The 26,793-nt window shown below is 50.5% G+C and overlaps 9 protein-coding genes across 9 annotated transcripts; 5 read left to right on the top strand and 4 right to left on the bottom strand.

Annotated features, from left to right (window-relative positions):
* The first annotated feature begins 1,710 nt into the window (after nucleotides 1-1,710).
* Nucleotides 1,711-2,795, top strand: BJY04DRAFT_114210 (uncharacterized protein). The gene is made up of 2 exons (XM_073708215.1): nucleotides 1,711-2,414; nucleotides 2,512-2,795. The coding sequence occupies exons 1-2, from the start codon at nucleotides 1,868-1,870 to the stop codon at nucleotides 2,730-2,732; spliced, it is 768 nt and encodes a 255-aa protein (XP_073568146.1). The 5' UTR covers nucleotides 1,711-1,867; the 3' UTR covers nucleotides 2,733-2,795.
* A 63-nt stretch (nucleotides 2,796-2,858) lies between these two features.
* BJY04DRAFT_221268 (Zn(II)2Cys6 transcription factor domain-containing protein) lies at nucleotides 2,859-4,616 on the bottom strand (the record flags this gene model as incomplete). The annotated part of the gene is made up of 2 exons (XM_073717061.1): nucleotides 2,859-4,500; nucleotides 4,552-4,616. The coding sequence occupies 2 exons, from the start codon at nucleotides 4,614-4,616 to the stop codon at nucleotides 2,859-2,861; spliced, it is 1,707 nt and encodes a 568-aa protein (XP_073568145.1).
* A 1,626-nt stretch (nucleotides 4,617-6,242) lies between these two features.
* On the top strand, nucleotides 6,243-7,235 carry BJY04DRAFT_229872 (uncharacterized protein; the record flags this gene model as incomplete). The annotated part of the gene is made up of 1 exon (XM_073719148.1): nucleotides 6,243-7,235. One exon carries the CDS (start codon nucleotides 6,243-6,245, stop codon nucleotides 7,233-7,235), a length of 993 nt encoding a protein of 330 aa, XP_073568144.1.
* Nucleotides 7,236-11,511: 4,276 nt separating this feature from the next.
* On the bottom strand, nucleotides 11,512-12,990 carry BJY04DRAFT_221266 (uncharacterized protein; the record flags this gene model as incomplete). Its single annotated transcript, XM_073717060.1, has 3 exons — nucleotides 11,512-12,270; nucleotides 12,331-12,418; nucleotides 12,467-12,990. 3 exons carry the CDS (start codon nucleotides 12,988-12,990, stop codon nucleotides 11,512-11,514), a joined length of 1,371 nt encoding a protein of 456 aa, XP_073568143.1.
* A 2,229-nt stretch (nucleotides 12,991-15,219) lies between these two features.
* BJY04DRAFT_221265 (uncharacterized protein) lies at nucleotides 15,220-15,855 on the top strand (the record flags this gene model as incomplete). Its single annotated transcript, XM_073717059.1, has 1 exon — nucleotides 15,220-15,855. One exon carries the CDS (start codon nucleotides 15,220-15,222, stop codon nucleotides 15,853-15,855), a length of 636 nt encoding a protein of 211 aa, XP_073568142.1.
* A 2,098-nt stretch (nucleotides 15,856-17,953) lies between these two features.
* Nucleotides 17,954-19,965, bottom strand: BJY04DRAFT_196301 (endonuclease/exonuclease/phosphatase family protein). Its single transcript, XM_073712336.1, has 2 exons — nucleotides 18,486-19,965; nucleotides 17,954-18,426 (listed from the first exon to the last, which is right to left on the bottom strand). The coding sequence occupies exons 1-2, from the start codon at nucleotides 19,959-19,961 to the stop codon at nucleotides 18,067-18,069; spliced, it is 1,836 nt and encodes a 611-aa protein (XP_073568141.1). The 5' UTR covers nucleotides 19,962-19,965; the 3' UTR covers nucleotides 17,954-18,066.
* A 163-nt stretch (nucleotides 19,966-20,128) lies between these two features.
* Nucleotides 20,129-22,637, bottom strand: BJY04DRAFT_196299 (glutamine--tRNA ligase). The gene is made up of 5 exons (XM_073712335.1): nucleotides 21,985-22,637; nucleotides 21,641-21,933; nucleotides 21,513-21,593; nucleotides 21,339-21,468; nucleotides 20,129-21,296 (listed from the first exon to the last, which is right to left on the bottom strand). Exons 1-5 carry the CDS (start codon nucleotides 22,436-22,438, stop codon nucleotides 20,371-20,373), a joined length of 1,884 nt encoding a protein of 627 aa, XP_073568140.1. The 5' UTR covers nucleotides 22,439-22,637; the 3' UTR covers nucleotides 20,129-20,370.
* A 765-nt stretch (nucleotides 22,638-23,402) lies between these two features.
* Nucleotides 23,403-24,214, top strand: BJY04DRAFT_229870 (putative short chain dehydrogenase; the record flags this gene model as incomplete). Its single annotated transcript, XM_073719147.1, has 1 exon — nucleotides 23,403-24,214. One exon carries the CDS (start codon nucleotides 23,403-23,405, stop codon nucleotides 24,171-24,173), a length of 771 nt encoding a protein of 256 aa, XP_073568139.1. The 3' UTR covers nucleotides 24,174-24,214.
* A 373-nt stretch (nucleotides 24,215-24,587) lies between these two features.
* Nucleotides 24,588-25,595, top strand: BJY04DRAFT_221261 (uncharacterized protein; the record flags this gene model as incomplete). Its single annotated transcript, XM_073717058.1, has 1 exon — nucleotides 24,588-25,595. One exon carries the CDS (start codon nucleotides 24,588-24,590, stop codon nucleotides 25,593-25,595), a length of 1,008 nt encoding a protein of 335 aa, XP_073568138.1.
* Nucleotides 25,596-26,793: the final 1,198 nt, after the last annotated feature.

The raw sequence follows: 26,793 nt of genomic DNA, 5'->3' as shown, positions 1-26,793 counted from the left end.
ACTGGCAAATAATCACGACACTCACCTGGTTCTCCACCACCACACACCTGGCTACCTTACCCTCTCTCCAACAATATTTCCAACAACATAAATACGTCTTCTACCTACGAGTTCTTCTTATGTTTTCGTTAGCAATAATGTTGGTGTTCGCGCTACTTCCGACAGGAAACACAGCCTTCAATGATCAGCAGATGTCTTATGCGATCTCTGGGACCGGACTCTTGCAGCCGGTACGGTGCTACCTTGATTTACCACGGTTTGGATTTGACATCAAAATCGGTGGTGTTTACACTGTGCTTTCGGAGATTCTATTGATTGGGGCGCTACTGGTCCGGTTAGTACGCATGTTCCCGGGCAGCAGAAGCGCTTCCATTCGCATTCTATGTGTTGGCCGAGATGCGTGGCGCAATAACATTGCTTTCATGGGTCATAGACATAGGCATAAGCTGCATCGCTCTATAAGCTCGCTTATACTCCATCAAATATTGATCTCGGGCATGGCTTGGCTGTCATTATTCTATGTGCTATATGACTTAGCATGCTCTAGCCTCTTTGAGGTAAGCCCGTTGTCAGTCTTGTATCTTTTCGCTAACGGATCCTGTAGATTCTATGGTTATTCTTCTCGTTGGCATGGGCAACAATTCGCCTGTTTACTCTACGTGCGTCTACACAAGACGCTTCACTGGCACAGGAGGAGGATTATTGGGGATTCGGTCAGCTTGTTCCGATTCTACTCTTGATTCTCCCCGTTCTGCTGATTTGCGAGACTTGGTCAGGTATGTTTTTTTTTTTTGTACTGGCATATCCCATGTCATCATTCATTACTGAATAGGGAAGCAGAAGCAACTCGCAAGGATGATGATGAGACTGTGCAGCTATCCCGTCAACAAACCAGTCTCCCCTTAAACTGTACTCTGGAGGGCGAACCCCAGGTTCGCACGCCCATCTGCCCCCAGATTGCGCCGCCCACATCTCAAAGCAGCAATTCAGGAGACTCCTCATTATTGCATGAGCCCCACTCTTGGGTCGCTGCCCTCTGTTCTATTGATTTTCGGAAACAGAGCTGGTATACTGAGACCTTGTACTTCACAACAAGTTACCTAATAGCTCTTATGCCTTTTGTCCTTCGGCAAGCCAGCAACTCTAACATCACTCACAACCCAACACCCTTAGTGATTACTACGGTCGTGATGCTAAGTCTAGTGATGAGTTCTCTCACGAGCGTGGTTACGTGTGGAATCTGGACCAACCTCTATCCACCAGGCGCAGACCACGGCTTCACCTTTATTGGGTTCATGACATTCCGGGACAAAAAGCACCGTATTACTCGGTATATCTATTTTGTTTGCTTTGCTATAGGCGTTGGAGTTTCTCTCTGGATTTTCTTCTAAGGTTGGTAGGCTATTGCCGCTCGTTCCAATTCTAATGTGCCCATCTAACGCTTCCACCCAAACGCTGTCAGACCAGTAAGAAAGGCCACATGTACCCTATGGAGGCGTCCGGTGCTAGTTCTAGTGCAAGAGATGATAGCTAATTTAACTCGACTTGATGAGTTAAGTGTAAAAAGTACATAACTTAGGGGTTCTCCATATACTCGAAACTAAATATAGCTTCACTAATCCCGAACAGCACTAGCGCTCGAGTCCCTCGACGGCCCCACGCAGCCAACCACAATCTGACCGCCCGATCTTATCTCCCTCAGGCCCTCAGCTCAGCTCCAAAACACCACCAGTGCCACCACCCCTCCATCACCACCACCACCGTCACCACTCAACCTCCCTCGCCAGAAGCCGCCATACATCGACCGTCCTCTCAAATCCTTTCACCTCCATCCCCACCCACCCACACACCACACCACACCCCCAAAATGACCACCAAACCCCTCCCCCGCATCGCCTGCTTCCACGGCTCTGGCTCGAACTCCTCAATCTACGAAATCCAATGCTCCTTCCTCACAAACCTCCTCGCCGACACACTAACCCTCGAATTCTTCGACGCCCCCTTCCCGCGCTCCGCAGGCCCAGGCGTCCTCCCCGCATTCGAAGACTACGGGCCGTACGCATCGTGGTTCGACACGGATGACCGCCGCAGCGAGGAGGAGAGGAATGATGGGAGTGGGTTTGATGCGACGGGGCGAGACGGGATTGAACGAGTTTATAAGTTGATGCAGGCTAGAAGTGGGCCAGGCAAGGGAGAGTGGGTGGGCGTCATGGGGTTTTCGCAGGGGACGAGGGTTGCGGGGGGATTGTTGTTGGATCAGCAGCGGAGGGAGGAGGTAGCATCTCAAGGAGAGAACGGGAATGTGAATGGGAATGGGAATGGGAATGGAGTCTCTCCTGGGCATGGGTTTAATTTCAAGTTCGGGGTTTGCTGTATGGGTGGTGGAAGGCCGATGGAGAGTGAGGTTGCATATAGTACGCAATTACCCCCCTCCTTTTTTTTTTTTTGAATTTGAACATCCTCCTACCATGAGTGTTATTTAGTGATGCTAACTTTGACTACTACGAGCAGAACTCACAAACCCCAGCACAACAATCCACATCCCAACGCTGCACATGCACGGCCTGAAAGACGAGTACCTGGAGCTCGGGCGCGAGCAGCTGGCAAAATACTACGACCCGGCGACGGCGCAGCTGTATGAAATCAACTACCACCATGCGATGCCGTGGGTTAAGGCCGAGGCGGAGGAGCTGGCGCGGTTGATTAAGGAGTTGTATGTCAAGACGAAGTGAAGAGAAAGGAGTTTGAATATAGTGATTGGTGATGGGTATAGATAGAATATAGAATTTCGGGTATAATGTCGCGCTTGCTCCCGACTCCGATATAAAGGAAGAGAAGGATGGATGAATGTATGGCTGTCAAAGAACCGCCAACGGCCTATGCGGTGCCCGAGCAGGTAAAACCACCATATCTCGCACAATGCGTACCTCCCCGTCATCGTTTCCATCACGTACCCTCCTCGAAAACTCCAACGCAGTCCTCATCCCCCCAGTCCCTTTTTCACCCTCAACCCACCGCGGCACTAGCTGCAGTGCAAAAACTCTCTCGCTCTCCCCTGGAACCCGTCCCTGCCGCCCCATCACACTCGCCAATCTAAGCTCGTCCTCAGAACAAACCCCTAGTTCTTCCACCGCCACCAGCGCAGCAAGAAACTCCGCCGCGGAGTGCGAGAAATACATTCCCTGTAGTGGCGGTGCTTGGCGGAGATACCCTAGTGCCTGCCGTCGGATTAAGGGGTCGCGGCATTTAAGAATTGTAATAAAGAGGGACATTCTGGTGCCCATGTCGAAGATGGAGGGGGGTTGAGTAGCGCTATTGTTGGTGCTGGTGCTGGTATTCGTGGTGGAGAGGTAGGGTGGTGGTGCTGCTGCTGCTAATGCGGCGGGTGCGTGGGAGATTATCTTTGCAAAGTCCGCGCTATGCATGTCGTAGGCTGATTCAGACTGCGACAGGCCTGTGTGGGTGAGGATCTGGATTGCGAGGTGTGTCATTGATAGGGTTGCTATAATGCTTTGGTGCGGGGTGGGAGAGAGCACAGAGGCGGTAGTTTGAGGGGGATATGCGGCCGTAGTATACGCAATAACCTCAGGGAGATTCTGGAAATAAATATCCCAAGACGAAAGCGAAGCCTCAAGCGCTTCCTGCTGGTGTTCCAGATCACTCATCGGCACCCCCACTGTATCCAGCGCCATCTCACGAAGCGCCGCACACAGATCATCAAACGCCTTCCAGTCAGCAACAAGCGCATACAGCGCCGACCGTGCATCAGCCAAAGAACCAAACCTGGCCTTCGGCCTCTCCAAACCCGGCAACCGAGCCGGCACCGGCATCTGCCTCGACACAATAACCGCAATCGTGCCCACGCGAACCAGAATCGACCGAATCGCCGTCTCAAGGCCCGACCGCGACTCCGCCGGCATGGACTCCATCAACTGCATCCCCTGGTGATACAGCATGAGCGCCCCCTTCACATTCCCCTGCAGCATCTCAATACACAGAAACAACACACAGCTGACCAGCGCAACAGCATGATCCACGCCGCCGCGCTGGATCTGGTCCTGCAGTTTCCTCAGCGAGCGCGAGTACCAGCCGAAGGCTTCTCTGTGAGGTTTGCTGCGCGGGCGTTCAATCAAATCCGTGTGTTCGATTTGATACGTTGCAACGCTGTTGATTGCAGGCGGGTGCTCGTAGAAAGTGCTTAGGGCGGCGATGGCGTCCCAGATAGCAGGTTCCGATCCGCAAAGGCGGAGGACGGTGCCGCGCCAGAAATCCAGGTCCAGGGCGTCGGAGAGAGACGGCGCGGCGTGGAAGAAGTAGAACTCGAATGCGCGGCGCTCTCTGGACTCTGGGGACGCGGTGGGCATGATTCGCGTGATGGTGCGGGAGACGCCTGGGTGGGGGGTTGCCAGGGCCAGGGGTCTCTCGTAGTCACAGACGCGGCCGGTAGAACTGCAGCGGAGGCAGTGGGGGCGTTCCTCGCCACATTTGATGCGCCGGATTCTGTATTTCGGTCAGTTTGGAGTTGATATTGGTTCCAAAGGGGGTACTGACTTGCATGTTTTGCAGCCGGTTCTGGACTTCAACCTAAAGAAGCCAGGTCGCGTCGCGGTGGTCATTCTAAGTCGGGTATGTAGAGACTGATTGACAAGCCACCGTCGCTTGTACGTGGCTCGTACAGATTGATACCATTGAGGCCGTTCAGACGCGTTCGCCGTGCAGGATGCTGCGGCTGATGTTGTGGTGACTCCAAATTGTCCCTGCCCAGTGGACAAGTCCACGCTTAACCTACTTCGGTAAGGCGTACTAAATATCATGTGACCCCTCGAGATATACCCAGCCCTACACCAGGAATTATCCCTCCACCACTCATCCTTCAGAGCGTGAATTGCGATGAGATAGCTGGATATGCTTCTATAGGTCTCTATGGGTACTAGCCCGATGAACGGGATTTTGAAGGAGCTATACGTTGATCATTTACTCCTGAGATGGATACACATAGTTTCCTAGGGAGTGTGTTAAGTCGGATATAGCTTGATGCATCATATCTCCAGATAATGTAACAAATACCATATATATTGAATCAAAAGAAATCTTATATGTGGGATATATTTTAATCCCATTAACAGTCGCCCGTCTTTACTTACCGAAATCCTCCCAAGATAAAACGAGCCCGCTAGACTCACAAGCCAACTATACAGTGATAATCAAAGAAGTCAGCATGCTATTGGCGGTGGCATCAGGCGCGGCTCGGACATTTTGTTGCACTTGCGCTGGGTGCGAGTTGTATAAGGGTCGTAGGGCTGTTGAATTCGGGCTAAAGATCCTAGCACAAGACATAAGGATTACAATGGCGCTTGCGGGGTTTGTTCATTTCTTTTCCTTCAAGTAGTTTGGTGTCTATAATCAATTTAATGGCAGTTATCTTTCTGTTCTGCGCTGTTATGGGGTAGTGGCGAAGTTGTGAAGTTGTCTGTCTCTTCTTCGATACAGCCCGTCATGTACCTGGGCAGAAAGGCTAAAGCTAGGATTACAGGCAATACAATCTTTAAATACGGACAGGGTTACAAAGAGCCTTGCATGTTCTTGGAATACAAGCTCCCTTGGATAGATACTCAGATCCATGTAGGCATAGGGGTTAAATATAGTGATCCAGGGAAGAACCGAATCAAATGCGTAACTACTCCTCTAAAATCAATGAGATTAATCTGGCACGCAACTCTCCTTTAGTCTAGGGTCTCCATGCCTCTCGCCTTTGATACACCAACCCGGTCCCTTTCTGAAGCTAAACAATCTTCCCAAACTCCAGATATAACTCGCACACTTTGAAGAACATGTACCCCGAACTTTAGCAGAGAGCCCGAGTCCGATCTATAATATGATCATCCTTATCTAGACTATGAGGGGGAGCATATAGCTGACACATTATAAACTTACACATGTCAGCTCTTGCAATGATGCTTGCCAGTCCGTTGACAACTTGCACTAAATATACAAAGATATAAAGGGAAAGAGACATGGTACAGAGCTCTGTCTTGGTGTAGAACAACCTAGAAGGGAGTCTTTGTTGTGCCTCTCCATGCTTTGTTTGCAGATACCTATATAGCTATGGAAGATTTCACTTCTTGCCTCCTCTCTTCCACTACACTCTCCGGACATCATTAAAGCTACACCACTCAGAAGCTTCAACCAGGCACAGTAACCTTGCTCTCCCCAAAACACCAACCACTACCCACCAACCCACCATGCGAGTCCTCATAACCGGCGCCCTAACCCCCCTCGGCAACACCCTGATAAAGTCCCTCAACTCCCAAGGCATAACAACCATAACAGCCGTCGACGACCTGACCAACACCATCACCCTCCCAGATCTTACAGAGCTCAAAATCACAGACTACATGAGCATCAGCGGCTTCCGCACCGCCCTGAAACACGACAACGACTCCTCCTTCGACCGCCACCCGGAAATCATCTTCCACTTATACGGCTACACTGTCCCAAACGCAGAGAGAGACGCGGTGATAGATAAGGTCTTTACCTTCGGCAAGGAAATACTGCACTATTGCCAGAGCCATCGCGTGCGGTTGATCTATGCGTCTTCGGTATCAGGGTACAGGGAGTGGATCGCGCGGAATTACAGTCAGGACAAAGACAAGAGACGTGAGCAGAGAGAGTCGATCCCCGTGGACGTGCACGGGTTCTCGACGCAGCTTCTGGAGGCACACGTGGCGCAGTACCCGGCGCAGCAGTTCGGCACACAGGTCGTTGGACTGCGGGTCTTTGACGTGTATGGGCCTGGTGATGAGAGTATTGCCAGCGCGAGTTATCCCTATCAGGTGTACCATCGTATGAAGCGTGCATTGGAGTACAGAATTTCAGGCTCTCGCAATGGATATGAGCCAGAGGCTCAGCAGCGGGATTTCGTGTATGTGGATGATGTTGTGAAGGTTGTAGTGTGGTCTCTGCAGCATCTGGGGATTGGAGGTGTGTTTGATGTTGGGAGTGGGAAGACGGAGACGTTTTCGGGTGTGCTGAAGGCGGTTGAGGCTGCGTATGGTGGGTTGGGTCGGACTGGGCTGATGGGTATCTTTCAGTATGATGGAATGGAGACGGTGTTCCACAGCTGTAGGGCGGCGGATCTGACGAGGCTGAGGGAGGTGGGCTTTGACGGCGAAATGAGGGGTGTTGCTGCTGGGGTGAATGACTATGTTGAATGGTTGGAAACGACTCGGATTTGAGTATGGAGAATAGGAAGATTGTCTAACGTCAGGGAGGAGGGGAGTACCATATCAAAGTGAGAGGCGTGAAAAGAGGTCTTAGAGTACAAGAAGGCTAGATTTCTTCAGCTTTATAGAGTGATTGTGCATTCGGTGTTTATTCGCCCAGTACCCGTAGTCCTAGCCCTAATCTAAGCGTTCCAAGGACAGGAGACTCTGGCTATAATCTTCTGTATATCAACTGTATAACAAGTAGTATCTGGTTTGCAATTCTACCTTAAGTGCCTTTTGCCCAGATACACCGCGCTGTATCGCTGGGTTTAAGGCGCCGATTGCTCCCTAACGTGACTGATACTGCAGCGCTAGACTGCGCGACAGGGTGTATTAGGTGGTAGATACCTAGGTGACCGCTAGGTTAAGTAAGACTAAAAGACTTATAAGGCTATCAGTCAAGGCTACACTACTTATGACAGTATAAGGGGGGATAGCGTCGAGATATGAGTATACTACACTTTTAGACTAAGCAAGAGTGCAACAATGCTTTTACGGGCCTCACTTGCTTACTCGAGCGCTACGCCTCGCCATGCAAGCTCCACCTCGCCTATGCACTAACTAGGTTCGTCCGTCTAAGCCCCGGTGTAGTGGTACCGTCCGTTTCAGCCCCAGTGTACTGCATTTTTAGGCTGAGCAAGAGGGGGAACCGTGCTATCATAGGCCTTAGCCGCTTACTCAAACCTTACGCCTACCTGTATCCGTCCGTCTGGGCCGCAGTGTACTGCACTTTTAGGCTGAGCAAGAGGGCTCGCCCACGCACTAACCATATCCATCTACCCGGGCCGCGGTGCACACTGACTGCATCAGTGCACTGCACTTTGAGACCAACCAAGAGGGAAACCATGCCATCCTGGGCCTTACTTGCTTACTCAAGCCCATGCACTGACTTTATTTCTCCGTCTTATTGCATTGTACTGCATTTTTAGACTAAACAAGAGAGGAACCATGTCCCCACTGTAAGCCCCACTAGGTTGCTTTCTTAAACATTGCGCCGCCCCATGCAAGCTCGCCCATATATCAAACTACACGTTCAGGCTCGGTAGGAGTGACTAGGCCATTTAGCCCTACTATCTGGGTTGATCGCATGTATCCATGCGTTACAGCGGCAGCCGATCTAAGCTGATCGCATCACACTGCAATTTGATAAATAGTCGCGTGGTACACGACGCATCAAGAGTGCAGATGAGGCTTGTCATGCTACGTATAAAGGCTACAATGTCTCTGAAACACCATTCTATGGCCAACACGACCGACCGTGTAGTTTAGACTGCGCGAGGATGTTGTCAGAATATATTGGAGGCCGTTGTGCGTGTGCGTATAGTAGACCCCTATTGCTCTATAGCCGGAGACTCCCAAGGTTTGCGCGAGAGACTGAATAGAATGTCACAGACTGGTTTGCGAGCTTACGTTGGGGACGAGGCTGATCAGGAGTCCGGGGGACGTTCGGGCTCCCCGCTGCATAACATATGGTCACCTCTCGAGGCTCTCGTCAGCGTCGTCAGCGTCGTCAGCGTACACTGCATTTTTAGACTGAGCAGGAGGGTGTCCATGGTATATTGCTTTTTGTGCCGGAGACTTTTGCACGGAAGGCTGGAGGTTACAGATTTAACTATGAGGTTGTGTGTGGGAATGCAGTGGCTTGTCATCATGCAATGCTGCATCATGTGGCGCAGATATGGATAGATCGTTTTGTTCTTCATAAGTTCATGTTGACGGTCGTTGGTGGCGGAGTTTACACTGCAATTTTAGACTAAGCAGGAGGGTGTTCAGGCTGCAGCTAGGTAAGGTGAGACCAGAGGCTATGTATCAATGGGCAAATCAGATCGAGTAGGGGGCGAAACACTGCAATTCTAGACTCATCAGGGGAGCGTCCATGGTATAGCGCCTTCGAATCAGAAGCTTTTGCACAAGAGGCTGGGTCTAGAGACTTGACCAGGTACCGCCTGCGAGTTCAAGTTGGGGAAGTGGCTTATTGGGCGCAACTTCAGGAAAGGCTAATGTTCATAGCCATGTATAGTGCAGCTTTGAACCTTCACCTTTCTAAGCGAGGATGTTGACTCCATTATGAATGAGTATACATTAATTTCAGGCTACGCAGGAGGATGACCAGGCTGCAGCGCAATTGGGTAAGCTTAGAGGGTTTGTGTCAAAGGTCCAAGGCCAGGCAGTTTATCATGGAGTAGATTACACTGCAATTTTAGGCTTAGCAGGAGAGTGACCAGACTGCAGCTAGCTTAAGGAAGGCTACTCTGTACGACCTGCTTGTGAGACCTGATTCTTACACTGCAATCTTAGACTACGCAGGATAGTGACCAGACTACAGCTGGGTCAAGTAAGATTAGGTCAAAGCTACGCGACCTATGACGGGCTTTGCATTGCTTCGTTTATTGTTTAGCGCCTACACTGCAATTTTAAACTAAGCAGGAGGGTGATCAGGCTGTAGCTGCGCGGTGTAAGACTAAGAAAGTCGTGAGGCTATTGGTCAGGGCTGAGGGCTACGCCGCGTAAGCACAAGCGGTCTCCGGTTCCATACACTGCAATTTTAGTCTAAGCAGGGGGTTGACCAGGCTGCAGCTAAAAACAAAAGCGTGATGCAAGAGGCATGTGAAGCTATTGGTCAAGGCTATACAGCGTAACTTCAAATGCAGCCTGCAGCCACCCCTTCTGAACTGCAATTTGGACTAAGCAGCGGGGTGACCGTTGACCAGGGGGCTACTTTGCACGAGCTGAAATTAAAGCTATACTGCATTTTCAGCCTTTCGGGGTACCAATTGGATAGAGACCCTATAGTCTATTTTATTCTCCTATATTTCTTATATGAGCTTGAATACTCGCTTTGGGTTCGAGGAGATGATTTTAACTGACAGGAACAGCGTAAATTGCATTGAGCAACCTGATATCTAAACATGGGGACCTATGAGAGACTTTCAGAGAGAGCACGTGGATGGACTTTGTAGAGCCATGAGCCCCACCGTTAATAGAATCGCGTAAGATATATAGCTGATTCGGAGTAGTGCTAGTCGAGCCAATGCCCTTCAACCACTGTTTTGAGAGCTTCGCCGATGGGTATCGGATGACCTCGAATATGGATCGCTTATCCGCGTCTACTAGATTTAGACTTAGGATATGAAAGAGAATTTGCTTAAATTCATAAATCTCGTTTATGAATTTTCGTTAATAACTAAACACTTACCTGTTGGAACATATTCACTTGCTTGTATGGCGCAAGACCGGTATCTTCGTTGGAGTACTTCATCATGCAGGCTTCGGTACCCAACTTAAACCATACGAAGCACGGTGATTGGCGCAGACTGACGGATATTCTCCGAACGACAGTCATTCCCTATTTAGGAACATCAAGATCCCATATCTTCACGTATAAGTATCCTGTCGTTCCTCTAGACATACTTTGAAACATACATCTATCATTCAGAATACACTTTCGCTTTGAAGCAGAAACCTGTTTACATAACCATGTGAACAGAGCCTAGCTGGTTGTTCCTACATTATCTTTGTCTGAGATACTGCAGCCTGACAAACTTTGGCTAGCTAAAGAAAGAGACTTGGGTCGGATACATAGATGGGATTAGCTGAGATTATGCCTATCCTAGAGGGCCTAATAACAAGGATACAGGAGAAGAGTTCTTAAACTTTATTAGTACTTAACTTGTTTCAACTATTACCCATCGTGGATTCTTTGAGCAACCCTAAAATTTATACATTACAGCACGCGGGCCTAATTAGTAGAGCTTGGAAACAAGCTGCACAGTCTTAAGACTACACAGCATTCCACAAGTCCAGCTGAGTGACAAGGTCCTCTTATGCATGACAGAACACACATTCTATGAAAATCTAGGTGAAGAACAGCCGATTTTGCAGGAAGTTTTGAAGTAGTTTCTGGAGTTTTACCCTTGTGATCCAGCAATATAGAAGAAATTCTAGCAAGCCGATTCAGTGTAAACAGTGCTAGTTGTAGAAATGCCTTATTATTAGGCATTATACAATCCGCTAAATCGCCCTACGGGGAACTCAAATAGCCCAGGTATTATCGGTTACAGTGGAGTATTTGCGTTTACATGGATTCGTCGGCTAGCTGGCTGGCGTTAAAACAACTAAGATACACAATAAAAAATCACAAATAAAGTCAATCTCAAGACAATTAACAAAACCCGAAATATGAAGCACTACCTCCTCAAGCTATTGTCACCTTCCAATCGCACCTCCATTCTTGGAGACACGGCATTCAATGGCCATTGACAGATCTGCGGCTAATGAATTTGCTTATTCGAACCGACATGACCCGCTCAATCGTCGACTGAGGAGGTCCCTGTCCCATTTCTTGCTCTGCGACCACCCATTGCGGATCCGTGTTCCTGAGCAGCCAGGTTGGAGTGAACAAGATCTTCTTGTTTCCCTCTATTCCGTAGATATGAGGGAATATAATCAGAGAGTGCTGGAGCTGGGGTTTGACGTTGGACGGGAGTTGCACCGACTCTGGGCCGGGAAAAACAAAAGCAGCCCATTCATCATCGCTCTCAGCTGGTTCAAAAGATGACTCGTACTTTCTTCTGGCATGCTGAATTGGGTGCCAAATTTCGACCGCTCTCCAGACAATCTTCTCAAGACTCTGGCAGAATTGACTGGTTTGCTTGTCCGAGAGCAAAGGGCAAATGTATGAAGACACATTGTTCACTGTTCTCCAAACTCGCCATTGACAGCTCTTGCTCTGGGATTCATCGTCCAATGAAAACAAGATGGACCGGCAGAAAGCCTCCTTCTCGGTATTATTGGCTGCCAGATTGGCTAACAATGGGCGGCTCGGACAGTCTTCGCCCGCAATGTATGTAGGTTGGAATATGTATTTGTCGATTTCCCTTGCCAGTATGGCAAGGATAACAGCAAGGCGCATTTGCTTTGCCGCCAGGGAGTTGGAGGATGGGAGGGGCACGCGGTGCTGTAGAGCAAGACTGCAATTTCTCAGTGCCTCCCACGCTGAACGATCCTGCAATGCAAGTTAGAATTGATACCATCTTCCACTTTCCGGACAGAGGCGTGCACTCACCCGAAGCACCTTGTTATCAAGGTCCATCTCGAGCTGTAAGTGGATCTCGGTCCTAGCATAGTCCCAGAGGGACGCATATCCATCGATCCTAGTGCCGTTAATACAGGCCTGGGATACCGAGGGGTACATCACTGACAGTTGTTCCTCACTCGACTCACTGAAGCCGGTGGCAAATCCTTCCAACTCACTCAAGCGCGTCTTGGCTTCTTCCAACAGCCGCTGTGAATTAGAACACTCTGCCCGCAGATCTTTAATTCTGTCCTTGGAGGCAGTAAGTCGATCTCTCAGTTGTGTGCCAGCACTTTTCATATCATTGATGGTTGATTCTTTGCTGGTGATTTCGCCTCGTAGGCCAACAATCTCGCTCTGGCCACTGGCTACGTGGTCCTTCTCCCCGAGGTATTTCAATTTCCAGCTTTCAGCCTGGGATTTGATCTTCTCGATCTCCTTGTTCTGTCCCGCAATGACTCTTCTTTCTTCTGCAAGGGCTTGCTCAAGAGATTGAATCCCCTCTCGAGTCCGCGAATGCGCGTTCTTTTCCTCCTTGTTGTGTTCCAGCATTTGCTCAATCATTACATTCTTCTTTTCAAGTTGATTCTTCAGCTCTTCCTGGTCCTTCCACAACTTAAAGCCAGCTTGGAAATTTGGATCGTCCGACATTTTGTTGTTATTGCTATTGCCGTTCTGCATGACTGAAGTCTGCGGTAGGATGGAACTGAACACTTATGCTGATGGAGGTGATGACGATAATAATAGAGACGGTGGAAAAGATGTATAAACTGGTTGAATTGGTTCGAAATGCTTCTCAGGCCTGCGCACCATGAGCAGCTTTATGCATTGCGCGGTCTGATGCGCATGAAGCTCGCCCTTGAACTGTTCTCTTCTCCGACACAATAAAGACAGGGGGTTCATCAAGGGATGTGATTATGCCCTGTCGAGGCGTGATGGTTCTCTCGGCGTATTGCCGCAGCCCATGGCAAGACCCATGCGTTGGCATAGCATCATTGGGTACCATACCACCTCTTCTCTATTCACTATCCGCTCGTTCCGACAGAAAAACAGCCGTTGGATGCCCCGTCTCCCCTTGTCGTTTAATATCAAGGTTGTAAGACGACCGAGCTGCAATCGAGTCACCCTTCGCCAGGGATATTTATTGGTGACAAGGTCGATAAAGTCTTGGAGCTCCAGTTATGCCAAACATCTCCCAGGCATCGTATGAGGCTTCCAACGTGGCCCACATTCACCTGTGAGCCTCAAACTATGATATCCAAGTCCCGTGTGCAGCAACCCCGCACTGACCGGTCGACGAGAGATCCTATTGGAACAACGTAGCCAACAGCCCTCTTGGTTCCCCGATAAGAACGTCTCGCCTGGCGCCCCGCCCCCCTCACTTGTATTAGTCCCAGGCAAGAACATACTTTTTACATATGACGGCCCGCCGGCGCGAACCTATCCGCCTTACTCGATGCGGGGTAGAATATTGCATCCATGGATCAAGATAGTATGTGCCCAGGTGCGCGCGGGTGCGTGGGGATGCGGAGCATCGCATCACTTTGAACAAAAACAAAAAGATAGAGCAAAAGTAACTAGATTTTGAGTACCCTACTCTCCCCTGGTGCATAGACTGTTGGGGGGAGTAGACCATGACGAAGATAGCCTAAATAAGCCAACCGGTTCAACATTCACTCCGTTGCATGCCGTAATGGTTGTCAGGATCGAGCTCTGCCGCCATTACTACTAGATCAGTGTATTTAGAACTTTTCCCATGAGCCCCCAGGTAAGTTGACGCTTCATACCTAGTACATTCAAGTGTTGTGCAAGTACTGCCTGGACTACTAGGGATTATATCCCTAGCGCCCAGCTCATTGGCTCAGCGAACCATGACTTTCTGGTATTGCGCGATGGCAAATCCGGCCAACAGTTTGAACAGGTGACAAGGCCGGATTCTTTCGCTGTTTATTAAAGGGTTTAAAAATTCCTTCTCAGCGCAGTGGATTTTTTGTGGCCACGATAATATTACTTTCGCTCGGTATTATCATGGATTCAAGGTGCTATCCCTTCGAGATTCATATTTAGGACGGCGGCAAGGACAGTAATCACATCAGAGGGCGCTAGATTCCGTGGATTTCACAGAAAGCGGTTGCTATTGTATGGTAAAGCAAACATGTCTCTTAACCACCGAGTTCGAAAGTGGAAAGTGTAATCTCCGTGTGATCTCACAGGTGTAGCCATCCGGGCTAATTGCTTGGTCTCCCGCGCAGATGGATAAAAGTAATATTTTGTATATCCTCTTGAATATGAACTCTAGAATTCCTTTCCAACTCAAAGCATCTAATAAAATGCAACGAAATAACGCGAGAAACCCCATGCAAGCTCAAACATGCACGCGCCACAAGAAAATGCCTTGAAACCATGTGAATCTGTGAATCAGCCTTGCATTGCGCTGGCAGCGCTTGACCCCAGCCCATTGGATACAAGGCGTAATCCAATTTTCGCAACGAGGCTGTTGGCGGCGCGATGCGACAGGGCTGTACTCATCCAATGGTGACTGTGACTGCTCACATGATTCCACTCCTCACTCTCAGCGCAGAAGAAGGAACCCCGATGTTCCCCCCTCGAGCAACAACCCGGCCACGAAAAAGCACGAAAACAATGGGCCCTTTCGCCGCTATCGGCCTTGCTGGAAATATAGTTGCATTCATTGACTTTGATCTGAAGACTGTCAACAAAGCTCGAGAAGGACCTGCGCTAGGTTCGAGTTTCAAGCCCACCTTGACAGAATCATATCCTACGGCCAGGCCCAGCAGCGTGATCTCGCTTTTCTGCAAGAAAACAGCAATACTCTTCGCGCTGCTCTAGATGCAAAATGTCTCAACTGTGCGACATAAGATGATTCTTCGCAAGACTCTCGACCATTCGACGAAGGCAACTTGCAAGGTTCGTGAGAATCGTATTCTCAGTGCACTAAGAATTGACGTACTCATGAAGAGGTTTGACAATGCTGTTGACGCGCACAGCGCGACATTTCACTGGCTTGTTGGGAATGATGGGAATGAGTCAGTCACATCATCCTCCGACTCCACGACTGATAATACAAGCGATGGCGCTCATTCGGAGCAGAATGCCGACGGGTTCATCGCTGATCAGTTCAAATACAGGTCTAAGAGCCCATCTGACGCTAATGCTGAGGTGGCACCTATCAATACATCGAGACGCGGTCAGCAAATTAATGGGGTTCAGACTTGTCATACGGGCGCTGCCCGTGATGCGATAGCCGCGTGGCTCGAGAAGGGAGACGAAGTCTTCCATGTTTCAGGATCTGGAAAGTCTACCCTAGTGAGTGCCTCTGCCAGCAGTCCGGGAACAAGGCGGCGCCTTCTAGAGTGGGGGATGCGGCAAGGAATTGGTGATTGCAAATTTCTATTTCGAGAAACCTGGAACCAACTTACAAAAGACGACAAAAGGTCTAATCAGGGGCCTTGTCTACTCAATCTTATCCCAAGCGCGAGAGCTCATTCCGACTAATTCCCCTCTACAATGGGACAAGAGTCTTGATAGACCAATTGTCGTCTTTGAAAGCCAGTCGTCAATCTGCCAATGCTTTCTGGAGTTATTGAGTCATAAGGTTTATTCGCATCACGAGCTTGCGCTCTCTATCGATAGCCTGGATGAGTTCGAAGGATATTACACCATTATAATAAACTTCCTCATGAGAGTGAGTTACGAAACATTCACAAGAGGTGAAAGTATGCGTTTCGAGCCGAGATTAGATTGTGTTTCAAGACTTGCTACAAGACCTGCCCAAGACCCAGCTACATGAACTCACAGGTCATGATATCTGGGGCTTGTAAACGACAGACTGGAGTACAATCATCTACTCAAACCTGGAATGTCAATGCGAGACATTGTCACCCTGGGAAGTGCATCAGATTAAAATCAGAGATTGTGGAAAAGTCGTCAGGTGTGTTTCTCTGGGTTGTCTTGATTTTCCGGGACATAGAAAAAGCGCTACGCAGCGGGGATTCCATTGCCAGAGTAAGATCAAAGATTGATTTCCTACCAACAGACCTAGATGATCTCTTTAAAACATTATCATTAAACAGACAAAAGGGAGGCATATGCAATCCTTGCAGTTGCCATGGAGGCCCCTGACAGTTGGCCAGCTTTTCGTGCCTCTTTCTTGGAGAACTACTTAACTGATCCAGACTTTGTCATGTGCCGGAGCTACCACTCGGTCACGGAAGACGAGATTCAAACCTGAATGCACAAACTTCACCGGAAGATTTACAGGATGCTAAGAGGGCTAGTAGAAATATGCCCTGTTTTAGGCCCATCTACATTCGACAAGAGCCTAAAATTTACCCACCGTTCGATCGCTGAATGTCTTCACACAGACAAAATTTCCAGAGCCATGTCTACTCATCTAACGAGCTTCAACACGTCTGATGCACTCTGCCAGACCTTCTTAGCTTATTTATCAGTCTTGTCATTTTCCTATGGTTATCTTCAGCTCGACTCCAATTGGGGACGTATGTTGCTAGCTGCAGACTCAGATTTCAGCGTGGAGTTTTTCAACATGATAGGGCACCTGCGCCGGATACAAACCGTCAGTCCACCAAGGCTATTCACCTATGTAGACCGCATGGTGGAGACGATCGAGCGCTATTTTGCGGGACTCGAGCAATCTACGTCCTGGGTCCTTCGTTGCGGGACAAGTTATTCCATGACTTGGAGCGGAAAAATTACACTCTTACTAGCCTGCCGGGGGGTATCCGAATATTCACTCCACATATCTCGCATATGGCCTTCATGCAGAACCGGCGCTATTACCAAAGCTCGCGTATCAGTACTGAGTGAGACAAGCCTTGAAGCTTGGTCGAACAAGCATGGAAAGGTATCCATCCTCCCAGAACTTTTCAAGATGTATCTTCAGAAATCGATAATCAACCCTTCGATGAAGAGTCACCGGTGCAAAGTGATTTCCTTGCCCTAGGTCCCAGACCTCTCTCCGTGTCAAAACTATCTCTCCTGTCCTAATCGTCGCGGAAGCCAATAGGTAGACATACAATAGTTCCTACAGCCCAAACATCGACCTTACAGTCCCATTCCATATCAAGATAGTTATCTGGCACTCAGTGGAAATTGCGGACTAGCCAAAGCTCGAAGGATGAGCAAATCACCCTGGTCACCCAATCATGCGTGATCAGGGTGAGCGTCTCGCGACGCTCACCCCCTTCCCACTGCGCACCCACTCACCTCGCTCACCCAGGTCGCGCGATTTCAGAGCGGCCCTGCTCACTTGCTAGAACGAGAAGGGCAATGCTCTTGGCGCCCGTAGGTTTTTGCTTGGTAGGTGTCAGGGTACCGTACGTATAACTCCATCGCCAACCCTACCAGTCACCGATGAATCACGAAGAGGAGAAAAATGAAGCGCTGAGATAGGTAGTAAAATGGCAACGCGAATCTGAGTGTCCTAGGCTTTATACAAATCGACATCGATAAGAAAAGCTCTGGTAAGGAAGTAAGTATTTCTCGTAGACGCAAAGCGCGCGGGCGGAATTAAACCCCTCCATGAGAGTTTCTGATTATCAATATGCCAGTGTCTTCACACGTTCCAAACGCATTATGATATAATACAATGTATTATCAATTAGTTATGTACAGCTCTTCTTCTAAAATAGTTTACCACATCGCTGCTCCCCCTTCCTACTTCAAACCTCCCTTCCAACTATCCATCTATTTCCCCTTAGCCTTACAAACATCCCTAACCGCACAAACATCCAAAAGCGCAACAGTCGGATCATGATCCGACGCCCGCTCATCATAGCTCTCCCAGGTATTAACATGCACATGCTGCACCTGCGCATTATAACCCAGACCCCTAGAGATAAACATATGGTCTAGCTGCTGGTGGTTCGAGTCATAGATATACGTGTAGCGCTCGGTAGCAGGGATACCGACGACGTCATCGATCTCGCGCAGGCCGGACTCCTCGACGAGCGTCTTGAGGGGCGCGACGAAGGAGAATTCGTTGAAGTCGCCTGTTGCGAGGATTTTGGCTTTCGGGTTTGTGGTTAGGAGGGTGGAGATGAAGTTCTATTTGATCATTGTTAGCTCTGGAGGATATAAGAGGCGAGAAAGAAGAGGGGACGTACAGCGACGACTTCAGCCTGCTGGATACGCTGCTCGACGGCGCCGTTGACGGGCGGCCGGAGGTCTCCCTGCAATGGGGAGCCGCCGCCCTTGCTAGCGAAGTGGGCGTTCACGGTGAAGAACCTGTTCTTGCCGTCGAGGGTTTCCCAGGCGGCGGCGAGGGGCTTGCGGGAGGCCTCCCAGGCTTCATTGGTGGGGTCGATGAGACCGGGGTTGTACTTTAGCTCGCCGTCGTTGGTGATTTCGTTGGCATCTGTTGAGCCGCCGGGGTTCTCGTTGCGGAGGCGCACGAGGGAGGAGTCGTAGAGGTATGCGACGCGGATGTTGCCGCCGGGCTGGCCGCCGTCGGCGCCGTCGATGGGGACGATCTCGGTGTAGGAGTAGTCGGGGCCGCCGCCAGCGGCGATGAGGTCGGTGAGGGTGGAGAGGGTGAGGTTAGCGGAGACGACGCCGTCGTCGGTGGCGCCGGAGCCGTCCTGCACTTCCTGCAGGGCGACGAGGGCCGGTCCGTTGAGGTAGTTTGCGATGTGATCGGCAATTTTCTCGATGTTGTCGGCGGTGGGGGTGAGGTTTTCGACGTTGTAGGAGCCGATGGCGAAGGCCTTGCAAGTGCCGTCGCCCTTGAGGGTGGAGGGCTCGGCCTTGGTGTCGTTGGAGGAGACGACCTTTAGGGCGGTTGTGGGCAGGACCATGTACTGGCCGAACTTCCACTGGACGACACCGACGACGTCTTCGAGGACGTCGCCGACCTTGGTGTCGGGGGAGTTGTCGGTGCCGTCAAGAGGTGTTCCGATCTTGATGGCTTCGGGGTTGGAGTCGAGGGCAGTCATGGTGAGACCGCCGTGCTCGTTCAGGTCGCTGACGGCCCAGTCACCGCGGACAAAGACATCGCCGTACTGGTTGGGGACGGTGATTTGGGTCAGGCCGGTCAAGGAAACCAGCTCACCACTCAGACTCTCCCAGAAATCCAGAGCGTAAAGCTCAGGCTTCAGGTCGGGGTTCTCGACAGAGATCTGGCTGACGTTGTTTGGCAGGGCATATACATCGCCGGTGTCGAGACCAGAGTAGATCTCAGTGGGAGGCGATCGGTCCTCGCCAATAACTACGGGAACGACCTCGTTGTCGCTCGACTTGACGACAATGTCAGCGGGAGAGGAGATCTCGGTCAGATACAGGTAGGTGTCTTGAGAGCGGTACTCGGTGATTTTTCCGCTCAGGGTGATGATGTCGCCGACAGCAACTTTAGAGACCGAGCTGCTGCCGAAGACGTAGATGGACTCGGAGGTGGCATCGTCGGAATCCGGAGATGTCGAGCGAAGGTAGAAACCATCCTCGCCGATTGCTGTCACAAGACCCTCGACATCAGAAACGTTCTCGCCCTTGAGGGGGGAGATGTAGGCGTTTCCGTTGATCTCGGCGATGGAGACAGCCGCAACGGCGGCGGGCAGAGCCAACGATAGGGCTGCGAAGGACTTCATTTTGGCGCGCTGGGACTACAACTAACACACAGGGGAGATAACATTCTTATAAAAGTTGGAGAGCAATTATTGCCCCTGTTATCGCGAGATTCAGGTACCTGAAGCTACTAGCAATGGCAGCCACTGAATGGGCAACAGATCCCCACGTTGCATTGCCAAGGCCGATGCCAAGTTAGCCTCGGGGCTCCCCGACGCGCCTATCGCTGCAATCACATTGCAGAACGCCCCCTTGTGATAACGAGCAATCAAAGGTGGATGTCTTGGTCGCATGCGCTAGAAGCAATGTAATTAGAATCTTGGTCTTTCTAGATGTCCTCCGCCCACGTGCTCACATTCCGTACGCCATACCCCTCATCAGCTCATCTCCTGCATGCCAAACGCCAACTGCAAATGTTGCCCCATTGCCCGCTCACGCTTTTCCAGTGTCCTGCTTGAGGGACACGATCCGGTTCAAGACCACGCGATCTTCTGTCGAGTCAGAGTCCATTGCGAAATACGCCACGCGCATGCCCTGGAAGCGAACTGTCTCTGGTCTCGTCTCTCCTTCGCTATGCTCACCAGCGGCTTCTGGCCACGGTGCTCGTTTCCGAACCTCCTCAAATCCTGACTCGATCAATGCATCCTGGTAGATGGTTTCACTGTTGGGGTTGATGTCGTTCAAGAATCCTCCCTCAACAGCAGCAGGCTCATCCGACTTGAACAGCGGGTCGTGAATGCGGACTTCCACTTTCCGCGAGCCCTCCGGCACCCAGTGGATATATGTCTTTGGCTTGGGCCCGTCCTTGTCGAGAACTGCCCGAACCTCGGTAACCTTTCCGTCCGCATCCTTGGTGAAAGTAGTCGCCTTGATCGGATACGGAGACTTCCAGAGACCCACATTTTTGCCCGGCGCCAGGCGGAAATAACCTTTGCTGTCTTCCTCTCGGAAGTCGGAGCGGTCAATGTAGACGGTCTTTGTGAATCGGACCTTGTGCGATCCCATCGCGGTGTCTTTGGGAGAGAATGGAATATCGAGGTCGAGTTGTTCAGGGGTGAGAGTCTCAAAGTCTTCAATGACAACTGGTAGGGGGTCGAGGACAAGCATCAGACGCGGCACCCGTGACTCGAGATACGTGCGAATGCTCTGTTCGAAGCGAGCGATGTTGATGACGCTGTTGGCGGTAGTGACACCAAGCTCGTTGACGAAGGATAGAATAGCCTCTGGCGGCACACCGCGACGGCGGAGAGCAATCACAGTGTATAGTCGCGGGTCGTCCCACGCGCGAACAAATCCTCCATCCACCAACTTCTTCAGTCCCCGCTTGCTCATAATCGTTCCGCTAACATTTAACCGGCCTGGAAATTAGCATCGTCCGACAACGGAATAAACAGACTTACCATATTCGCGCTGCATCGGCTCGTAGACGCCTAGGCTCGAGTTGAGCCATTCGTAGCTCTCCCGTGACAGGACGAACTCGGTCGTGCACAGACTGTGTGTGATTCCCTCGAAGCTATCGCACAAGCAGTGCTATCTGGCGTTAGCGCAGTCTGCATAGCGACCAGAATACATACCGCGAAATCGTATGTCGGAAAGATGACCCAGCCCGGTGCTTTGTGATGCTCCTTCTTTAACACTCGGTACGCAGCAAGATCCTGGGACAGTTAGACTTGTAGTCTACAAGTGGAAACGTCATACTTGCCCACATCTGAGGGTTCGGGTTGTCGATATCCTGACGCATTCGCAAGAACGCCGTCTGGGGCTCGTATTTCCCGTCCTTCATATCCCTGAACTTCTTGAGGTTTGTCTCAACATCTTGTTCCGCGTCCTTGCACCTATATCTCGCGCCGTGGGTCTCTCCTCCCCGCTGCAACTTAATCTCGGTATCACTGCAATGGCAAACGTAGGCTTTCTCGAGCTGAATAAGCTTCTCGGCATGGTCATAGAGCTTCTGAAAGTGATCGCTCGAGTGGGTCTTCCGCGCAGGTTTGAATCCTAAACAAATCAGCACAATCCCTCCATACAGAGACACAAAACAAAACCTACCCAACCACGCAATAATCTCCTCAATCGCCGTAAAGTACTTCTCCTCCTCAGCCTCGGGATTCGTATCATCAAACCTCAAAATCGTCTCTCCGCCATGGTGTCTCGCAAACCCAAAGTTCACCGCAATCGCCTTACAATGTCCCAAATGCAGATATCCATTCGGCTCCGGCGGGAATCGCGTAACAACCGGCTTCATCGGGCGCTCGCGGAAGACATTCGCCAGGAAACCCTGCTTGAACATAGCGTCCGGGTCGAGCGGGGCTTCCTCGACGGGCTTCGCCTGCTCGGTCTGGGGTTTGGGGGCTGCGGGCTTCGCGTTTGCTTTGGCGGCGGCGGCGGCGGCCTTCTTGGCGCGTTTCTGGGTCCGCTTCTTCAGTTCGTTCTTGGAGACCATTTCGCCGGTCTCGTCGTCTAGGACGAGCTTCGCCGTGCTTTCTGCCAAGGCGTCGGCCATGGTGGTGGTCGTTCTCGGATCGTGGATATTCGGGTGGTAGTAAAGCGATTGACCGTATAGTCTGGTGTATAGGATCGTCTAGGGCGAGGAAAGAATGGCAGGTGTGAATCAGGATGTGAGTCACTTGGGCAGCTGAGAAAAATATCCCCGCCGTTATCAGCGGGGATCTTTTGTGCAGTGCGTCTGTATGGAGCAGGCGGTGTACTTCCTTTCTCACGTGAGATAAGGCGGGGAATGGGCAGTGCAGCCTCAGGCACTATTCGTCGAGGGACCAACCTTATTATTCCCATCATTGGCGGCTCTGCTGGGTACTTTAGATAGTTTGCAGGGCATTTGGCATACTCCTGAATTTCCATATGTTTGATTGAATATCCGAGGTTACCTCTTATGTCAGTTGGCACAGATCCCTTCCAAGAGTAAGCAGAATGGCAATTATATATTTTGCTGCCAGGCCAACACACTTTTGTTCGTGACCGACGAGCATCCGAGGAAAGAGAAAGTATGAGCAAGAGACACTATCATTTCCGACAGGGTTACAGTTTCTCATGCTCATATGTCGCAGGCATATCAACTGCAGGATGCTTACCATTCTCCTAGCCAATTATCATATAGAACAAACAGTTCAAGATCCTGGCTGTTCGCATCCCATGGTCCGAGCTTCAGCAGCTTATGGTGCTCTCCACCAATAGCATCAACATATGTCTCGCCAAGTCTGAATACGAGCATACAATAGTCACTTCCACCACCTCACCCTCGCCAAATGCAACAAAACCCTCCGAGAGCTGCTTAGAAATGTCTCCTCACCGGCGTGATTTGAAATCTTGTCGAAAGAAACTGGGACCGAAGAGAATGCAGCGAGAGGTATAAAGCCTTGCTGCTTTCCCGGCGAGAGTAACTATCAACACCAGCTCATCCTCACCAAAGCACCAAAAACCATCTCAATTCTCAATCTCCAACAACCACAATGACCAACTACACCGGCAAAAAAGCCGTCATCATCGGCGGCACCCACGGCATGGGCCTCGCAACCGCGCAGCAACTCATCACCTCGGGCGCCCAAGTCCTCCTAACCGGCCGCAGCCAACCCCCCCTCGACAAAGCTAAGTCCCAGCTCGGCTCCAAGGCCACAATCGTCCAAACCGACGTGACCATCCTCTCAAGCATCGAGCATCTCGTCTCCGAAACCAAAGCCACCTTCGGCGCGGACCCACAGCTCGACTTCCTCTTCATCAACGCCGGCTACGCCTCGCTCGAAGCCTTCGCCCTCGTCACCGAGGCCTCCTTCCGCCGCACCGTCGACACAAACCTCTTCGGCAGCTTCTTCGTCGCACAGAAATTCGCCCCGCTGATCCGTGACGGCGGCGCAATCATCTTCACCAGCTCCGTCTCGGCGAAATTCGGGTTCCCTGGAATGGCCGTGTACTCGGCCTCCAAGGCTGGTGCATCGTCGCTCGTGCAGACTATTGCCGCTGAGTTGGCTCCTCGCAAGATTCGGGTTAATGCCGTCTCTCCTGGCTTCATCAAGACGCCTACGATGGGTGTTTCTGGGGTGACGGCGGATGATCTCGTCGCGTTTGAGGCTGAGGGGTCGAAGGTCACGCCGCTGGATCGCATTGGGACGCCCGAGGAGGTTGCGACGGCTGCGATCTTCCTTGCTTTCGAGGCCACTTTCACGACTGGGACGGAGCTCTTTGTTGACGGCGGGTTGGTTAACTTGCAGAAGGGGGGTCACTAGGTTGAATCATCTGTCTTAGAGAGAAAGAGAGGAAATGAGGAAGGAAAGCAGGTGGTGTAAATAAAGGTTAACTTAGCTATAGGACTAGACTAGGCATGCAAATCCAGTCAGTTTGTAGCACACGCTACGATTCTTTGCACGTAGTCAGTCGTATGCAGAAGCAACAAAATTCCTGGACAATCATCTAAAGAATAGATCGCATATGGGAATAGAATGCACCAGGAGAGAAGAGTCTTTTGCTTACTGTGTCCGGCATCTATCTACTCTTTTGCGAACGATATAAAGCTGTCCTGCAGGCTGTTTTCCCTTATGCAACTTCCATCAACATCCCATCACCATCATCAAGCATAGCAAGGTCAACACATTATCAACTCTACCTTCAACTTCACCATCGATATCATCGAACCCATTGCCATGCACGTCCTCCTAACCAACGGCCTCGGCCACATCAACTCAAACCTCATCAAAGCCCTCAACGCCCGGGGTATCACAAGGATAACCGTCGTCGACGATCTAACCAATCCATCCAAGGCTGCGAATATAGCCGGGTGCAAGATCGCGGATTACCTCGACATCGACAAGTTCCGCGAAGCCATTATTGAAAAAGGTCCACTGGAACCCCAGCCGGATATTATCTTCCATAACTGGATGTGTAAAGAAGCGAATGCCGACGGAAAGACGGTTATGGATTGGAATTATACGTTTTCCAAGGAGGTGCTGGATTATTGTTGCCAACACGGTGTGAGACTAAACTACGGGTTCAGCGTGGTTGAAGATGGAGATGAGGTTAAGGGGTTCTCGATGGACATGGAAGTCGAAGTAAAGGAGGAGGAATATGGGCAGGCGCAAGCGGAGGCCGAGATGCAGTTTCCTGAGCGGAATGCCTACAACCCGCTTACCGTGCATGATCTCTCCAAGCTTCTCTTCAACCAGTACGCGAAACGGTGTATAAAAGACCACGCCATTTGGCAGATCGTTGGGCTGCGATACTTTGAGGTCTATGGTCTCGGGGAGGAGTATAACGAATGCAGAGCTAGCATGGTCTATGCGTTGCGCGAAAAGATCCACAGAAGGAGCCCTATCTTGGTTGGTGAAAACAGGCAACACGACTGCATCCATGTCGGTGATGTGATTAGGGTCAACATGTGGTTTCTTGATCGTCCAGATGTCGTTGGGCTGTTTGAAGTTGGGACAGGAATAAAGAAGACGACTTTGGAGGTTCGATGTGCTGTGGAACGCACACTTGGTATTCAGGGGAGAACTATCGCTGTGGGCAATTGTGTCACGACGAAGAGCGGCAGGGCGGCAGATCTGGCTAGGTTGAGGGAGGTGGGATATGATGGATTGATGATTAGTCTTGCTGATGGGGTGAAGAAATATGTTGAGTGGATGCGTCAGTCTGGAGTTCGAAGCTGGAGCTAGATTCTCACAAGCTATCAAGACCTTAGCTATACGTGGTTGGTCAGCGTTGTAGACAAAACTGATAGAGACAATGTCTGTCTTGGTAACACTCAGGCTTATATCCTGCTCATTATGGCTGTGTACACTTTTGTCATCATCTACCTGCATTGTGCTTATAGGAGTTCTCTCGTGATCTCTGTTTCCGACTTTGTTCACTGCCACGGATTGATATGTGTAAGAATTCTCCAGGATATTGACTCGCCACGAGCCCACATGCATCGTCGACTGAAAGACTCATGGCACTCTCATTGACGTCTGCTCGTGGAATTTGATCAGTAGGTAATATACTGCGCAGCAGCTTTCTATTAGAGATAGAACAAACAGATGTTGTTCCTTCCCCCAGTCACACGTCACTGGCCGGACAGTGTATACTATTCCTATCATGGGTGCAGAGCGCTCGATGTTTGATCAAACTGGGTAGCTAGATGCGAGACGAGCTGATCTTTTTCGAAATAGGCAATCATCAGCGGAGGTGCCGAAAACGTCAGGGACTCAAGCAGAGCCACTCAACAGCAGTCAGAGTGATATTCATCTCCACTTTGTGAAATGAAGCCAGAAAACTGCATGAGATGTGTCAGATTCTAGCCGATTCCTTCCCAGTATTTTATCCAGGCCATTGATATGTATATCCCTGGTGGTTCGATCTGGCTTGCACCAGGGTTCCGCGGCCTATTCAGAATCCCATATATGTCAGCCGGCTGGGAACAGATGTAAAGCTTCACCAGGAGGCGTCTCATCTCAGTGGACGTACTTTACAGAGTAATCTGCCAGTAAAAAGCCTCAGAGGGTTGTTTGGACCCCAAACTCAACCTCTTATCCCGCCACGATCACCGCCAAGCTAGAGCTTCGATAGATCTTCAGAGCCGCGTCGAGTCCAACGAACAGCCGTCTTGCAAAATCCCTCGTGCTTGGTGGGATCAAACAAGCTGCTCCCCTGTCTTCTAGGTGAAATGAGCAGATCCGATTTCAGCTGAACTCTGAAATCCATTTTCATGCCCCGCCGAAGCGCAGATCTCGTTTACCTGCATTGAGAACCCCCAGCAAGTTTGCTATGTTTCCAGTGAATGTACTATATTTAACATGAGGATATGTAGCTTCACGCACCACGTCGATCATATCAGCCCTCGTATTGCCTTTATGAAACCCGCCAAGCGGTGAT

This window comes from Aspergillus karnatakaensis (assembly GCF_047715665.1).
Source record: "Aspergillus karnatakaensis strain CBS 102800 unplaced genomic scaffold BJY04scaffold_47, whole genome shotgun sequence".
Taxonomy (NCBI): Eukaryota; Fungi; Ascomycota; class Eurotiomycetes; order Eurotiales; family Aspergillaceae; genus Aspergillus; species Aspergillus karnatakaensis.
The sequence above is the reverse complement of the archived record's forward strand: the minus strand, read 5'-3'. Positions and strand labels throughout refer to the sequence as shown.

Coding starts and splice junctions, on each gene's coding strand:
- BJY04DRAFT_114210 (XM_073708215.1), top strand. CDS start 1,868: ATGACCACCAAACCCCTCCCCCGCATCGCCTGCTTCCACGGCTCTGGC. Junction 2,415..2,511: donor GGAGAGTGAGGTTGCATATA/GTACGCAATTAC, acceptor TACTACGAGCAG/AACTCACAAACCCCAGCACA.
- BJY04DRAFT_196301 (XM_073712336.1), bottom strand. CDS start 19,961: ATGAAGTCCTTCGCAGCCCTATCGTTGGCTCTGCCCGCCGCCGTTGCG. Junction 18,427..18,485: donor AGCAGGCTGAAGTCGTCGCT/GTACGTCCCCTC, acceptor ATGATCAAATAG/AACTTCATCTCCACCCTCCT.
- BJY04DRAFT_196299 (XM_073712335.1), bottom strand. CDS start 22,438: ATGGCCGACGCCTTGGCAGAAAGCACGGCGAAGCTCGTCCTAGACGAC. Junction 21,934..21,984: donor GGAGATTATTGCGTGGTTGG/GTAGGTTTTGTT, acceptor TGATTTGTTTAG/GATTCAAACCTGCGCGGAAG. Junction 21,297..21,338: donor GCCGATGCAGCGCGAATATG/GTAAGTCTGTTT, acceptor GCTAATTTCCAG/GCCGGTTAAATGTTAGCGGA.